This window comes from Nelumbo lutea, chromosome 4 (assembly GCF_056320005.1).
Source record: "Nelumbo lutea isolate HS-2025 chromosome 4, American lotus-T2T, whole genome shotgun sequence".
In the NCBI taxonomy this organism is placed as follows: domain Eukaryota; kingdom Viridiplantae; phylum Streptophyta; class Magnoliopsida; order Proteales; family Nelumbonaceae; genus Nelumbo; species Nelumbo lutea.
This window is the reverse complement of record NC_142687.1, coordinates 18,950,336-18,967,224: the sequence shown is the minus strand read 5'-3', so window position 1 is coordinate 18,967,224 and position 16,889 is coordinate 18,950,336. Positions and strand designations below refer to the sequence as shown.

At 40.2% G+C, this 16,889-nt stretch overlaps 2 protein-coding genes across 3 annotated transcripts; one reads left to right on the top strand and one right to left on the bottom strand.

Moving 5' to 3' along the window:
• Positions 1-660: 660 nt before the first annotated feature.
• On the bottom strand, positions 661-10,716 carry LOC148854356 (putative small nuclear ribonucleoprotein F). Its single transcript, XM_088983787.1, has 5 exons — positions 10,468-10,716; positions 4,803-4,890; positions 4,684-4,721; positions 1,422-1,486; positions 661-909 (listed from the first exon to the last, which is right to left on the bottom strand). The coding sequence occupies exons 1-5, from the start codon at positions 10,471-10,473 to the stop codon at positions 840-842; spliced, it is 267 nt and encodes an 88-aa protein (XP_088839913.1). The 5' UTR covers positions 10,474-10,716; the 3' UTR covers positions 661-839.
• Positions 10,717-10,924: 208 nt separating this feature from the next.
• LOC148854355 (transmembrane protein (DUF872)) lies at positions 10,925-16,889 on the top strand. Of its 2 annotated transcripts, none has more exons than XM_088983785.1 (4): positions 10,925-11,065; positions 11,677-11,786; positions 11,969-12,315; positions 16,558-16,889. In XM_088983785.1, exons 3-4 carry the CDS (start codon positions 12,045-12,047, stop codon positions 16,635-16,637), a joined length of 351 nt encoding a protein of 116 aa, XP_088839911.1. In that variant the 5' UTR covers positions 10,925-11,065; positions 11,677-11,786; positions 11,969-12,044; the 3' UTR covers positions 16,638-16,889. The 2 variants fall into 2 exon arrangements, with proteins under 2 accessions (XP_088839911.1, XP_088839912.1); XM_088983786.1 differs by having other exon boundaries at positions 10,926-11,065; positions 11,719-11,786.

Here is a 16,889-nt window from a genome sequence, read left to right as displayed (position 1 = left end):
AATTATTTTTAGATGTAATAAATGCATATATAAATATTATTTTATATTTAATTTATAATTTATAATTCTGTTTTTTTACAATTTGAGGCTAAAAATGACTTTTTTGGGAAAAAATAGCAGGACAAGATACCTTTGGCTTCTTGAAATGCATAGCTCTCGAAAAAATTACTTAAAATTAAAAAAAAATAATCACCCCAATTGGTAATCTGACCACAAAGTTATGACCTTTAAAATTTTGTATTGAATATGCAACCTATGACCCAGTGACCAGGTCAAATAAGTCAACAATTCAACCACCCAAGTAAGATGATTTTTTACCAAATCAATCATTTTTTATCAAAGATTAGGTTTTTGGAGAAACAGACCCAAAACCATGGCCAAATGGCAATTAGAACAGTTCAACAGGCTGGACGATGGGTTGAAAATACTAACTTAGATGTGCCAAAATCAATTTACAATAGAATCTATAAAAGATCAATAAATTAAACTAAAAATGATCAAAATAAATAAAATGAACCAAAAATACTTTTGATATTGTATAACATGAACCAAATGAATTGAAAGTAACTTGTTTGAAACCTTAACCTAACGACTCATTACGACATTAGTAAATTGATTTTACTAAGTACATCTAGGCCTCCCAAAAAAAACAATTAAGAATTAGTAAATCATGATATTCCATTTTTACTGATAAAAAGCGCTTTACACTTCTCATTTTCAAAGCTGAACGTCGGTTTAATTAGATAATAGTAGGATCTCATCATCTGACTAGTACTAAGAAATATATCATGATCTTCAAGCAGGATCCGGACGCCATTGAAGAAGCTATTATGCTACTCCTAATCTCGTTCAGCATCTTCAATTTCTTCATCCTCCGGTACACCTCGAAGATAGAGAACATTATTACATCTGATGCAATACAAACAAAGAAAAAGGGTTATAACTTATCAACAGATCAAAAATTATACCACGGTCTAGCCAACAAAATTGTGTCGTCCATGAACCCACATGGATGACTGAATTGATACCTATTACCGTTTCCAATTGGTAATCTACCACATGGAGTGGCTATGAAGCAGTTGCTATCCATGGCCACAGCATTTTAAGTTTTAATCACCAACCCTGATCCTTCTGAAGCTGATGCGTGAGGCCTTTTTTTCCCGGAGGGGGGTAAAACCAAAAGAATGGTTAAAGATGTGACTGACACTCATAAATGGAGACAGCCTACTTATTGGCATGCCTATTTATGCAAATAATCTCGTCTAGGGCAGGAGGTGAAGGCAGGGATATCATTTCCGGTGCTTAACACCACATCATGTTAATCATTCAGCAGTGACATTTACTAATTCAGGAAATATTTCATCTTCATACGGTTCAGTCAAGGAGACACACTACAGAACTATAATTTTGGTAGTTATTACCTGATGAGAATCTCTCCAAGATTTCCTGTGAATTGTCCATCAATATATTCTTCAGTGTTGGCCAGCTGCAGAAAGGAAAAATGATGTTTGAATTATAGCCAGTAACAGAATTCAGTGTTGTCAGACCTGGATCACTTAAACACCACAAAAATTATTGGTCAAGGGTCAAACGGTCCAACCACTGGGTGGATTGACCCAATCATCTAAGATGCTATATGATGATGCACTATCTGGTGCTCCCTGCTGGAGGACAGATTGGACATCAAGCTAGTGAGGTCACCTGATCAAGCTGCAAGGAGACATGTCAAAATGTCTGGGGTGCTTTACCTGGTGTGGGCACTCCGATGCTTAGGTTAGCAAATTGGAGGTTTTAGAGAGAATTGAAATCAAGATTGCTAGTATTTGAGAACTAAATCGTGCGTACCTTTTCTATCATAGAGAAGATGAGACATTTATATAGGCAGTTTGGTGTGTGTTTCATGCATCGCATCCGAGATCTCCAGGAAGACGTGCCCGACCGATCCGAAGTCCTCGGAGGTAGTTGTGCACATAGACCACGCTTTGAGGCTTACTCGGTTTCCTCTGGAACATTCGGTTCGAGAGTCGACTTCCGAGAAACCCGGGAGTGACATGATGCATGCAGTGGTCGACGAGCACATCTCGCAGGTCGCCACCTGGACCCAGTCAGGTCGATAAGTCCTCAAGGGAGGTCGCTCCTCACACCGAGGTCACCTCGACCTGAGTTGTGTATGAGGTGCTCCAACTAGTTCCGAGGTGTGCCTCCTTGACTTAGTGGGATCCACACTTGTTTGTGTAGTGTTGAGGTGTCATGCAGTTGTCTTGTCGTGCCATGTGTTGCCAAGTCAGCAGAGGGCCAAATCTGCCCTCATCAATTGCCCCCCACACTCGAGTCAAGGTCAATTCGGCAAAGGGCGTAGCTTGTTTGAAGATAAGGCCCGGGGTGACCTGCTCTCTATTTCGCTGGTTGTATGAAATCCTCTCTGAAGTCATCCTTTCCTCTACTTCTTTTCTTTCTTTGCTTTTTTATCAGGTCAGCAGTGAGACACCTTCGTCCTTTGAGATCGATGTAGTGTAGTAGTGGTAAAGTCAAAAACGCTACCAAGCTAGATATGAGGGCCGACTTGCATAGGTCGACCTACTTGTCGACGTGTTTAGATGTCAACCTAGGGGGCCTCAATGTTGAAAGCGATTTGACTTCCCCTTAGAATTCAATTGGGTCAGGTTGCCAAAGTGGTTATAGGTCAGTGGGCTTAAATTCAGGCCAAAAAGCCTAGCCCGCAATAAATTCGAGCTGGGCTCGGGTTTTGTCAAAATAGCCCAACCCGACCTAATATTAGACTTAAAGTGAGTAATGTGATTATGTCCATTTGAATAATTTTTTTTAATTTAAGAATGTAAAACAGTGTTTTAAAATATAAAAGAAAGGGGAAAAAAACCATCTTGTAGGCCCATTGTTCATTTAAATAGGAGAAAAAAAACTATCTAAATTTTTAATTCTAATTTGAATAGGAAAAATTGTTTTTTTTTATTAGGTCGGGCTTCGGGCTCGGGCTCGGGCTCGGGCTTGGGCCTAGCATATTTCCCTTAATGACAAGTGAAAGCTCAACCTGGCCTAACCCATGAACAGGCTATTCGCAAACAAAGCTGACGAGTCTTGTCCAGGCTAATTACGTGTCGTGAGTCGGCTCATCTAGGTCACCAAAACAAGTCTCAATCAGATCGCCAAAATTTTAACATGCCAGTTCGCTCTCAACACCTCCGCCTACATACACCTTGTCACCTTTGCAGTGCTGATCTACAAGGATGGCTCCACAGTCTATTGGCCATCAATTCCCACGGAAACCATGGAGGGCTCGACCTACAGCTGCGGGGCGACCACAATCACAGTCTGTTGGCCATTAACTCCCACGGGAACCATAGAGGGCTCGACCTGCAAGGGTGGCCTCAAAGTCTGTTGGTCGTCGACTCTCGCAGAGAGCATGTAGGGCTCAGCATTCAAGAGTGGTTTCACAGTCAAGGCTGGGAGATTTTGTCTGGGCAAGGCTGCTGGAACTTGTATGGATCGATCATTCTAATTCTGCCCCTCTAGGGGGGTTCCTTTGAGCCAAGAGTTGTTGCTTGAGGATGCAATTATTTGAGGCTTAGAGAACGGGTGAGAACTTAGCTTTTGTGTAACGGTTCCCACAGATGGTGCCAATTGATGATGTGTGATCTGATTATCCCTGTTGGAGGACGACTTGGATGTCGAGCTAGTGATGTCGCATGGTTGAGCTGCAAGAAGATATGCTAGTGTCTGGGGTGCTTTACCCGGTGTGAGCACTCAGATGCTTAAGTTAACGAATTGGAGATTTCAGAGAGAGCTAAAAGCAAGATTGCTAGTATTTGAGAGCTAAACCGCGCATACGTTCTCTTAGGGAGGAGATGACACCTTTATATAGGCATTGTTTGGCGTGGACTTCCTGCACTGCATCCAAGATCTCCGAGAAAACATGTCTGACCGATTCGAAGTCCTCGGAGGTATTCACGCACGTAGACCAGGCTTTGTGCCTTATTTGGTTTCCTCCGAAACATTTTGTGTGGGAGCCAACTTCCGAGAGGCCTGAGAGTGACATGATGCATGTAGAGGAGGTCGGCGAGCACATCCCGCAAGTTGCCATCTAGACCTCAGTTAGGTTGGCAAGTCCTAGAAGGAGGTCGCTCCTCACACCGAGGTCACTTCGACTGGTACTGACGAGGTACCACAGGTGGACAAGTCCTCGAGGAGGTCGCTCCTCACGTCGAGGTCCATTGGACCAGTAACGACGAGGTACCACAGGTCGGCCCTGGACAAGGTGTTGCTAGCCACCCTGCCGAGGTGCCCGAGTTGTGTACAAGGTGCTCAAACTGGTTCCGATGTGTGCCTCCTTGACTTAGTGGGATCCAGAGCTGTTCGTGTGGCGTTGAGGTGTCACACGAGTTGCTAGGTCAGCGGAGGGCCAAATCTGCCCTAATCACTATACAATTTTAATATGTTAATGCTGGTTGGTCTTGGTTAGTGGCTATTTTTATTGATTCCAAGAGTCAAGAATCTGATTCAGCTCCTAGTCTGAATGATCCAATCATCTAATCTGATCTGATCCAGATCTGACAACACCCACAGAGTTGATCATTCTATTAGCTGAAGCTAGGTTTATAGCAACAACCTAGAAATACGTGTGTGAGTATTAATTTATTGAATGAACTTAAGGAACTTAAGCAATACCTGCAAGTTCATGTAGGCATCAACTGAAACAAGATATCCTGAGAAGGAAAACAGGACAAAACAAACATAAATACATCTCATGTAACAGATTATAATATATTGCACCAAGAAGAAAGTACCTTTGTATTCCATTCCCCATTTAAGCTTTACAATTACAGGTTTTCCAGTCAGATTGTTCAAGAATGGTTTGGGGTTAACTGGAACAGTCTGCAATATCAAACAACATTTTCCAATAAGATGCAAAAGTATTAAAAGTTTGTAAAGTTGAAGTTCAATTATATACATGCATAAATTAAATGGTGCATGAGCATAACCATGAAAAGTGTCTTAAACCAGATAAAGACCGTAAGAAAAAATTTGAATATTTGCATTTAAATGGTATAAACTTTTTAGAGTAGGTATTATTTTTAGTCTTCCATTGGTTGCAGAGGTGATGATTCTATTCCATAGGCCATAGATCATGCTATTATATGACACATTGATACAAACTAGAAATAGTTGTGTGCTCCAAGAAAATGGAGTAATTGCATGGCCTTCAAAATATTTTATAAGCACATCAAGTTTGTGGCAAAATTCTTGAAGACCTTGTTGTGACTGTAGGAACTTGTTTGCAAATTCTAGGATTTATAATCGACAAAATGATGGCCAAGAACAACCAATAAGCAATCAAAAAAATGACAGCCAACAACCATGCATGATGTTTTTTTATTACAGTTTGATTTATTTATTTATTTTATCAGCAATTGGTAACTTGAAATTTCATTAAGTGAGAAGTGTATTGAATATTACAACTGACGCAGCTGCAAACCAGTGGGCTTGGGTCACTAAACCTTTCCCACTATTTACAGTAGACAAATTACAAACCCTCTTTTCCTTTATGTGTACAAAATCATAAGACCCCCCAAAAGATCCAACTCCTATTAACCCTTCCCATTTGCTGCTGATCTGAGTCCAAGTATGTGATATCAAGCCCCAAATCTCTTGTTAAAGTTTTAACTTCCCTCATGATACTTCTGTGATGCAAGGTTCCCTTGCCATCATTTTTCCTCCAACCCATTACAACATTCAATTTTCATCTACAGTCGAAGCTGAAATGTTTAGTTGACCAGCCTCATTTTTCTCCCTGTAAAATTTCCAATAAAACTCTGCTATTGTAGAATTTCCATAGCCTACTCTGGTGGCCTCGGTCACCAACCATGTCATGATGCTTGGTTGGAGACTACAACAATTTTCTTGTAAAATTTTCCCATAATAGAGTGATTAGCATGAAACCAAGTTCTATACCTACACATTGCTAGTGCACAAGAACTTCAGTGATATGTCAATGCTTTTGCCAACCATGGCACAGAACAAAAACCAAATCTGCAAAAATATACACAAATACATAATGTTACGAAGTATGCAATCCCCCCACCCCCACCCCTAATATTAATGTTCTACCATCCCTCAACTAGTTAATGTCATCTTAGCATTCATACTAAAGTCTAACTACCAATGTTCCAAGTTCTAGTTTAAGTTTGCACCAGCTCAAGCCTGGCCTAAGGCTTGACATATAAGTTTGGACTGGGTGCCTTGGGCTGAGTTTGGGCCCTGATTTGGCCTTGACCTGAGCCTAAAGTTTGAGTTCAAGACATGGGCTTGGCCAAGCTCAACTCAGAAGGGCTCAGCCTGAATACTGACCCTACTTTTCAAACCAAGATTTACCAGCACACCAAGCAATGGCTCCTATTTTTTGTAAGGGGTTTATTAAAGAAAAAATAATTTCCTGTGAAAACCTAATAAATAATTGGTAAAGGAAGACTGAGATAAGCTGTGCAGTGGGAATTAGGAAATGGTTGTACAGTTGAGCAATATGGCAATCTTTACATTTCCAATTCTTTGATTTTACCAACTTATTTGAGTAGACATAACATAATATAGTTGAGAAACTTTTCAGTGACGTCATGAAATTAGCACATAATGTAGGGTAAATCTCTTAAACTATCCTTACTATTTGCGAAATTGACTAACTGTACCCTTACTGTTTACATATTGTGTAACGCTACCCCTACTGTTTCTGATAATTGACTAGTTCTACCCCACTGCTAACATCCGTTAATGCTCTGTCATGATCTGTGCACATGTGACCCCACATGACCTATAAATTTTTTTAAAAACTCAATATTACCATCGTCCTAAGCCCTCACTATCTCTCTCTCTCTCTCTCTGACCTCCCCTTTCAAACCTTTTTGATATTCTTTCCTCTTTTCAAATGATCTTGGTCGCCTCACCGGATATTCAAGAAGGGAGTATGACTTACGGTCAAACAGTGGCAGACCTATACTCCTTTATCCCCTACCTGAGGTCGATCAACAGGAATTTCAACAGATACAGAGGATTGCTTCTACACTTTGATTGCCTAGGCTTACCCAGATATCAATGAACAACCAGCCAAATCAAGAGGAGGAGATAGAACACATGTCCAACTTTTGCCCTCCTCGGATTGAGAGATGAAGGATGAGCGACCAACCGAGTCGATTCCTCTATCATTAAATTAACAAAAGCCTCCGATGAGTACTCCATCGAACAAGCCTTCTTCCTATCTCTAATCCACATGAAAAACAACTCTAATCTCTTATCCTTCTCGACTTCATTTGTTTTCTCCATACTCCCTCCAGTCAGCCCAAGCCCTGGTTAAGGTCTTGCTTTTTCCCTCTCTAAATCTAACCTTTCTGACATCAGCAATAACACTTAGCACCAATACTTCCATACTCAGAAGTATTGGTGTCAACCTATAGCCCTGGATGGGAACCGCATTGGATTCAACCTCAACAGCATGAACACTTCCGGTACTCAGAAGGTCGGATTCTATAAGGACAAAGATGAATTCGTTCCCATTGATATGCGGAATGGTGAAAACATACGTGCTTGGATCGATTTCGACAGGACCAGTCCCAAGATCAAGGTCACAATTGCTCCTGCAAGTGTTTCTCAACCTTCTAGAACTTTGTTCAATTATTATGTCAATAAAATGTGGGTACATATCCAATGAGATGTTTGTTGGGTTCTCTTCATCAAAGGAAACTTCAGGAGAAGCGAGAGGATCTAAGCTTGGAGCTCTACTAATAAAGGATTTGACTCTTAGCTTGACATAAACACAACGAAATTTCCAAGTTTTACACCGCATCTTCCACATTCGCAGTCGTCATATTCTATGGGAGCTATATTAGGAATAATTATTTCTTCTTTTGTTGTTATAATTTTAACCTTATCTAGAAGGATTCTGTTTACTCTTGCTCGGGCTTCTTACCTAGCATATTGGAAAAAATCACTTGCCTCACAACCAACGGAACCAGGAATTTGGGCCATAGATATTGAATCGAAACACTTTCGTGAGAAGAGATGGTAGGCTTGATACAGATACAGGTGCTTATCACCCACCTTAGAATCAACCAGTTCAGTTCAACCATACCCGCCTTAATTCCCTCATTCAAAACAGATGGAACCAGGTTATGGATTTTGAGAGGGCGGAATGGGTTAGCGGGAGCCTTACGGCAATAAAAAGGGAGAAGGAAGGTGTTGTAAATTCATTGAGGGAAGCTGAAGCGGATTTCGACTTGGTGCAGTTGAAGATGCAGGAGATGCATCACAGGTGAAGAAGGCGTGTCATTGTTGGAACGATTTGCGGAGGTGAACTGCTACAACTGGGGAAGAACTGTCTCAAAACCAAACAGAACACTTCAACTTCAACTAGGGAAGAACCAAAGGGTCTGCTCTTGTTGTCATTGGAAGAAATTAGTTTTGGCGACGAGGAAAGTTGAGCCTCCGAACATCAGGATCTTTCCATGGTTGATTGCCCATCGGTTGGGTTTTATTTTGAAATTTGAGGAGTAGTGGATTGTCACGGTCTGACACAGGCTTAGCCTTGCCTACGCTTGGCGGGCTTACGTTAAGGGACACCATCATCATTTTCGCCTATAAGATTTTTGGGAAAAGTGATGTTATCTTCAGGCAAATCACCAAAAGCTTAATGTACTCTTTGAAGAGGGGTGGTCGACCTCCTTGGGTGCCTGACCTTGGCACTCCTAGACCATCATCCCCCTTGCGGGGTGGCCCTGGTTAATGGCTAGCATGGCTACCAGGGTTCCTCATGGATGCACACATGCTCATGGGGACAGTGCATGGACCGGCACTGCGCCACCGGCACTCAAGGGAGGCTTGGCATGAGGCCTGGCCTAAGCATGACCTTCACCACGCCAGCCCCATGCCTAAGCTAAATGAATTATCCCGTTGCCCATAGCGCACGGGTTTGTTCCGGCCCAGCAGCTGCCTAGCATCATCGGCATACAGGAGTCCCTCTCATCGGCGCCAAGTGGCCTCTCATCATGGTCGTCCCCCTTTAGCACGTATCTGGTGCCTCCCATGGACCTAAAGGAACCAACACAGTGCCCCGACCATGCGAACTGAGGTCATGATACTGTGCTACTGAACTTGGTGGAGCCATCACATCGGGTAACTCCTACCCCTAAGCACACAAAAGGCTTTTCCTGGCCTGCCTTGGCCCGGACGCCACACGGGTTTCTTCCACTGCAGAACTACCCCCGTGACAGGATGGCAAATTCAGCATTTAATTTCTTTCCATTAGCACCTAACAACAATGTCAATTTTTAGAAACAGTAAGGGTACTTTAAGACAATATGTAAACAGTGAGGGTACAATTAGTCAATTTCGCAAACAGTAGGGGGTAGTTTAAGAGATTTACCCCATAATGTATCAAAAACATTTTGATTGAATCCCACTTAACAGACTTGGTTAAGAGTAAGGATACCCACGCATAGATGAATCCCAAATTAAACTTCTTGAGAGTCTACCAAACTTGAATTCTCTTCTACTAGTTTTCATTTTTTTGGTCCTTTTTTTTGTGGGGACGGGGAGTTAACCTATTCCAAGGCTTAATCATTAAGAAACAAGCATATGGAGTAAGGCATCTGACAGGCAGCAGGAATAAAAATAGTTGAGAAGGTACCAACAGTCACTCTAATGCCAACTTGAAAATCACCACATAATTTTGAATGGGAATAAACATTCTCTAGTAATGGTTTGAAGGACAAAAGCAGTGCCATTTTTTTCTAAGGAATTAATTGGGCTCATATAACTAATCAAGAAGATCCTCCCAAAATTATTAGAAAAAGAGGGTGGGTTCGCTTCAACATAAAAAAATTTCAGGTTGAAATACTCGAGTAATTTTACCATGAAATTTTGATTTCTTTGCCATTTACATCGAAACAAGTTAGAAGGGAAGGAAAACAAAGTTTTCGCTATAAAAGGTATGGAAAAAATAGCTGAAACATTTCACTCTGAAGAAATTTACGTCAATTTTACGGACAAGCAAAAGCAGCTTCAAGAAAATCTCTCTTGTTATCCCTATTTTATGTTTACGAGGTTGAAACTACAGTACATGCGAATAGAATATAATGCAGGTTTCTAGCGGCTTCCAGCTAATGCTGATAACCAATGAAACAGAAGATTCAATCATACAACCACAAGCATCATGTTTTCCAACGCCGTAGCAAAATAGCAAAGGACTCAAAAGAAAAGAGAACAAATACTGAAAAGTGAAAACCCTGGTAACATTGCGAAACCTACCAAATTAAAATTTTGAGCTCAATGGATTTCATGTATCATTGTTTTACAAAATTGCTAACAAAACACGCAACAAAAACAAGAAATCTCCATACGAAGTCATCGACGTGATTCAAAATAAAAGAAAATGTAAAAGAAAGAAACAACCCTTGAAGAACTCACCGCCATAACTTCTGCTAAGAAAACCCAAAAAATCCCTCGACCGACAAGTTGAGAAGAAGGGGAGCTGCTCACTGCTCTTCTTGTTAATTCCCGCTTACGAAGATTTTAGGGTTTAGCGGGCGGGCATACGACGACAGTCAAAACGCAAGACCATTGTCGTCATAAACTCTTCATTGACCCGGATGTCGAACCGTTAGCGGTCTACCCATGAGGTTCGTCCTTCTTGTGGGTGGACCAAACGGGAGGCTGGGAGTTATAGAGCCCGTCTGGGGCCCAACTTGGAAGGCCATAAGCCGATGCTTTGACGAGATCGGCTACCCACTTAACGCGCCCTACAGCCCATTCACTCCGTGCATTTGTAATATCTCCCATGACAAGCACGGGAGATGTTCCTATTGCACGGAGGGGATGTGCTATAGGGTGCGGGTAGGGTGCGGATGGGGAGGGAGTGGGCAGCCGATCCGATCACATATTGAAGATCGAATCTATCTTTATTTAGTATGAGGTCCCTCAGCCCCGTTCTGAAGTGACGACGTTCTTTTGGCTCGGGAACTGACTGCTTTCTCCGACGAAGTTCTGATCTCCAGTCGACTTTGAGGTGTTTATTTTTCAATTTTACTGAATTTTCTTATTTTCTGGTTTCACAGGTTGATTTACCTCTTAGTTCATGGTTTAGAATCTTTAGTTGTCTAATTCAAGCATGCGTTAGATTCCGCTGTTGCGTGCTTTCGCATGTGCTTTTAGGACGTAGGCTATAGAATAAGTCGATTAAGGGTACTAGAGCAGCACTTCGCAAATCTTTTGTTTCTTAATCCCCCAAAGAAATCTTCCGCGGTGTTGAACTACTCTTTTTTTTTTTTTGATAGATTGATTTTGAGTTCTTCGTTTCTCTTTCTCAAGATTCTTCTTCTTCATTTCTCTCTTTATAGGTGTGTTTATTGAACCCTCGAATTTTATATGTAGAAGTTTTGTTGTTCTTGAATCTTTTCCCTTTTTTACCATGATTTGGTTCTAGCTTGTGTTCTATTAAGTTCCAAGATGTGCCGGATATTTTTTTTTGTTATAGGTATTTAGGTGTTCTACGATTTATGCTTTATTTAATGGAGAACCAAATACTTTTTCTTGATTTCATATTTCTTTGACATAAATAAAATTGAAGTTTTGTTTATTTTCTGGTACCTTCTTCAATTTCGATTTGTTGTTGACCAGATCCCCTCCCTAAAGACACACCCTGTTCCTTCACTTCCACAGAAACAAACTTTCCTTTAACTTCTCCAAAGATTGGAACATCGCTGGTCATCTGTTGGTGGTTGTATATGGTACGATCAGATTCTGTTTCCTTTCTCCTTTTCTTTGGAGATTCCAGCTGTGCTTTTTAATGAATTTTTGTTTATTTCTTCTTAGCTTCTTTCTTCTTCACCCTCCAGTTAGTTTCATTTGTTTTCTGATTCATATTTTGTTTCTGCGGTGCATCTTCTTGTTCATTTGATCTTTGGAGCAGCTCAATTTGATTTGAACTTGGAAGCTCCATGTGTCTGGATATACATTTGTGAATTGAAGAGTTGGGATTTATTGATATGGCATCTCGGCGCCATGTTCGTTACAGCCCTCTCCCTGGAGATGACGAGGGGGAATACGATGGTGATAGGGAATACGATCCTCGGTTCATGTACACTCCCAGGTCCTTTGATAGGGTTCCATGGAAGTCTATTGCCCTTGCACTCTTCCTCCTCTTTCTTGGATCCATACTGTTATTTCTTTCTTTCTTCATCTTCACAGGCCACATGGGTGGTGAGCGGTCCCAGGCTTATGGCCTCTTAATGCTTGGAATCCTCACCTTCCTTCCAGGTATGCGAATACTGTCTCTTTCCTTCCTTCTCTTTGTTTATGAAGCTTGATGTGATTAACTTAGAATTGTAGAGGCTTTGATGAATGCTAAACATTGTGGATGGAGTACACCCCTTTTATAATCTCTTTTAAAGCTGTGTTTTAAATTGGAACCTGCAATCTTGTTGGTATAAGCAAAGTTTGGTGAAAATTGTTTGCCAATTTTGACATCTTGAAGGGTTGTGAATTGTTTGAGGAACTGGATGGCAAGTTAAGTGTTTGATAGAAGGATTGAAGAGGTCAGTTGGGTAAGGAATGAAGCTAATAACAGCCAAGGTTCTCTTAGTTCCATGATCGATGGATTAGTTCCACTAGGGAATATTAATCCAGAAATTGATGTCCACTGAAATTTATCATTGAGTATCTTTCCTGATTATATTGTGCTTAGAAAGGATAGGAGAGAAGGTGGAGGGCTTTACATGACTACATGCAACCGTCCCTATGTTGACTAGATGCAATACATGATAAGAATTTGTGAGGATGATGAAAGAAATATTTTTTAAGACAATTAAAGTAAAAAAAAAGGAAATATAACTATTTGTAACCTAGTAAAATAGTATTCAGAATGATATATCTGGAGATGGGTTTCCATTATCCCCAATCATCAAAGGAGTGGTCTTCCACCTGAACCATGAATGTCCACTAGTGGTCTGCATTGTTTTTTCATCTCATCTTATGAGATATCCTTGCTATGATCAACTGAGCAGTGAAAACATATACCAGAATGCTGCCTCTGTAACATGTAAGGCATAGATACAGAGAGCTTACTTCTCCCTTCCATTTTCTATAATTATTCTCTTATGCTTTGAATTGTTTACATTTTGTCCAAACTTTTTGCTTCTACTGGACACTATGGTCCTGCCCAGATTTTGGAGATCACCTACTGGGCAATTGCAATTAGAGTTGCAATTAGACTAACTAGGTTATCAATTACAGTGAGCACATGGTTGGCTCTATTAAGTCTGACTCCTCCAATATATTCCTCATATTATTTTGAGTTTGGACCTGCATTTTTTAATAAGCTGCTGCTGCCCTTCAGCTCAGGAGAAAAAGTGGGCTTGTATAAGGTGGATTGGACTATATTGGACTTTTTTAAAATAAGTGGCAGTTTCATTAATTAGTACACGTATAACATGCTGGTCATACATATTTATCACTATGGATGACTAAGCCCACGAGTGACATTCTTTTCTCCAGTGATGTTAATATCCAAAGTCTTATCAGAATAGAATTTAGAGAGGCCTGAGTACTTTGAAGTCATACTCAAATTTCCAGTTTGAGGCATGTGGATTTGTCTGTATGTTTGTTTGTAAGAATGCTGGGCAACTTGAAGATGCTTAGGATGGGCCTTGAAATATTTCATGAACTTATTCTACATCATGTTTTGGGTGGTGTAGATGCTTAGGATGGGCCTTGAAAATGGTCTACAGGAACTGTGCTAGCCATTGCACTGTAATTTCTTCTTAGAATCATAAAATGCTTTCTTCTATTGGAATAGGAGTGTTCTTAGAATTAGTATTTACTTGAGTGTTAAGATTATAAATAGAAATAGGAATGGGTTGGTTTGTTTATTTCAGTAGTTCATTGAATTAATGACTTGTTAGACAATTGTGACAATTTTGTTTTATTTGTCATGATTTTCTTATTGTTGTTTTTACGAATCATTACTTTTTTGAACTCACCAATTTTCTCGATCGACTTGCCCCACATCACTGCCCCCCCGCACAAGGACTTCATAGTTCATTCTGTGCTCAAAATTACTTGTGCTTTCTTAATTGTCATCATAATATATACTTTATTTCATAGGGAGGTTTTATTGTAGTTGATTGAATTAACTTAGTTGTTTTGCACATAGAAGAGTCTGCTGCAAATTTTGCTAAGGCTCATTTTGGAAAGCGTACAAAACAAATATGTACAGTGCAAATACACATAAAGTAATACAAAATAGAAGGTTTTGCACTCTACATCTTTGTATTTGTACACTTTCCAAACTGAGCCTAAATGTTTACATAGATTCATAAATCCCGTTGATTCTATTGATTAATCAACTCCATGCTTTAGTGAAATTTAAAATAATATGGGCTGTTGTTTATTTCATTTATGTAGAATTGACACGAGATGAATTCAAATCCAATCCCACTCCTGCAATCTAAATGCAGCTTCTTTTGTTGGTATTACATGCTACACATTAGAATCCAAACGCAGCCTTATTTTCTTCTAATTCCTTTAAAAATTGAGCCTTGGAAGTGCAAATTTGCAAATTTATGATAGTGTTCTGCACATGTAATTGAACTAGTTCATAAGAAAACATATTCAAAATTATTGGATAATATTTTTGATAAGTAGTTAAGGGATTGTATTTATATATGAAAAAAGGAGAAACCATAAAAGCAACTCTACATGGATACATGCATATATGGCTCCTCATCAAAAGAAGAACCAAAAAGATTACTATCCCGTTGTCTTTCAAAATGCTTGAATTCTTGCCCAGCATAAGTCCTTCATGACCAATGAGCATCTAATTGAAGTCCTTTCATTCCTACCAATAAAAGCCTCAATAGGAGATTATTGTGTCAAAGATGCAAACTATTCCAGTCTTTCTAAATGCACCAATGTACAAAAGGTAAAAGATTCCAAAGAATAGAACCCCATCTACAAAACCCCTTACTGGCCAAAAGTAGATGAGGAATGTCCTTAGGGGTGAGCCAAGATGGTTTGAACAACCTAAGTGAGCCCAGGTGTCAAAGTGTAAAACTACAATATAAAAGCAAGTGGGGGACTGTCTACTCCTCCAGTCCACAAAGGCTACAGCAGTTATCTAGAACCCTTCCTCTAGAAAAGAAATGATTAATTGTCAAACTTTTGTCCACTGTACAGGTTACATGAAAAAGGAGATCATGGAGGGGATGTGAGAACACATCCAAGGAAGGAGTCTTCTGTTGGATGCAGAAGAGAATCGTAAAAGGATTTCACTGTAAACGCACCAGTTCAATCAGCCAACCAGATTCTGGAGTCTTTTCCACCCAATGAAATAATAGAATATTAGAATGGTTGAGATGAGCTAGTGAGGACACCAGAACATCAGCTTCCCAATCATTTACAGCAGAATATGAAACCACACCACTTGATCCCTGATTATCTCGTAGCAGTCACTAATGGTGGCATCTTAAGTCATGTCAGGGAGTGACAAGGCCAGATAATTGATCCGACCCAAGAGGAAAGGGGGCTAATGGAAGAGGTTTAATGAACACTCTAGAAGCTTTCAGAAGTTTCAAGAGCATTACGGAAGATTCAAGAATACCCTTGGACATTGTATATACATGTACATTATTCTGGATATGTTCTAGAGCATACTTGTAGAGTATTCTAGAAGAAGTCTGAAAGGATCCAACTGTTGGATGTATAACACATGTCCATATCTGGAACACTTATTGTAAAGCCCAAGGGCAGGTTGACCCTCATTTGGTGGAGGCATCCAAGAGTTGCAATCTCCCTCTCTTGAGCAATACGAAGAATTCTTTTCTCTTTGCTCGTGTGTGCTTTGTGCCTAAGTTGTTTAAGTATGCGACAAAGTATGTGGTAGAGGTCAGTAAGTTACTTGCTCCTAAGAGCCAAGAGGGTGTTCTAAGCAGGGAAGGCCGACTTGTGGTGCAACAAACTGCTTCCCAAGTGCCATACAAGATGCTAGAGGAGTCTAGGTTCATGATAAGAGAGTGTTCATTAAACCCCTGCCATTTTCCCCCCTTTCCTCTTGGGTTGGGTCACAATGATCTGGCCTTGTCACTGCATAATTTTCCCCAGGTAAGTTTTTTGGTAACTTACCTGAGAAAGTCTTACCCATCTCCCAGGTGGGTAAGTTACCTCTGGAAGGGGAAAATTGGCCAAACAATGTAGGACTAAAATGCCCTTACCAGCACATAGAAATTAGCAGTCTTTTAGGAAATTCTCTTGCTCACCCAACTAACATTACACACGCGTAAATGTACTACTTACCTGGGTAATTGCATTTACCCTATAGATAAGTTTCTTGTAAATACCGGATCTGGTGATCCGGTACTATCTCAAGTTGGATGCAATCATTGGAATATGCCTTCATTTTTATACAGTTATCATTTATTGATTATGATTTTTTTCTTTTTTGTTTATAGCTTTTACAACTATTTTTATTAGAAAGATGTGGGCTAATTTGATGTATGTCTGCAGGCTTTTATGAGACGCGAATTGCTTATTATTCATGGAGGGGTGCAGATGGCTATCGGTTTTCCTCTATTCCCGGTTACTGAGTGGGTGTTTCACCACATTCTATATGTAGAGATGTGATTCTGGCTTCTTCTAATGTGACTGCAATATCATGAACAAGAAACTCATCTTGATCACGGAGAGCATACGTCTGTGTGCTATTTTTATCATGAGTGCAGGATGCTTGTCATGGATGTTTACATGTTTCAAGGCAGTTTTTGTGAGGGTGATGGTGTTTTTATACAACGTTGATTGAGATTATAGAAATAGATGGAGCTTTGTGGTTGGAGAATAAA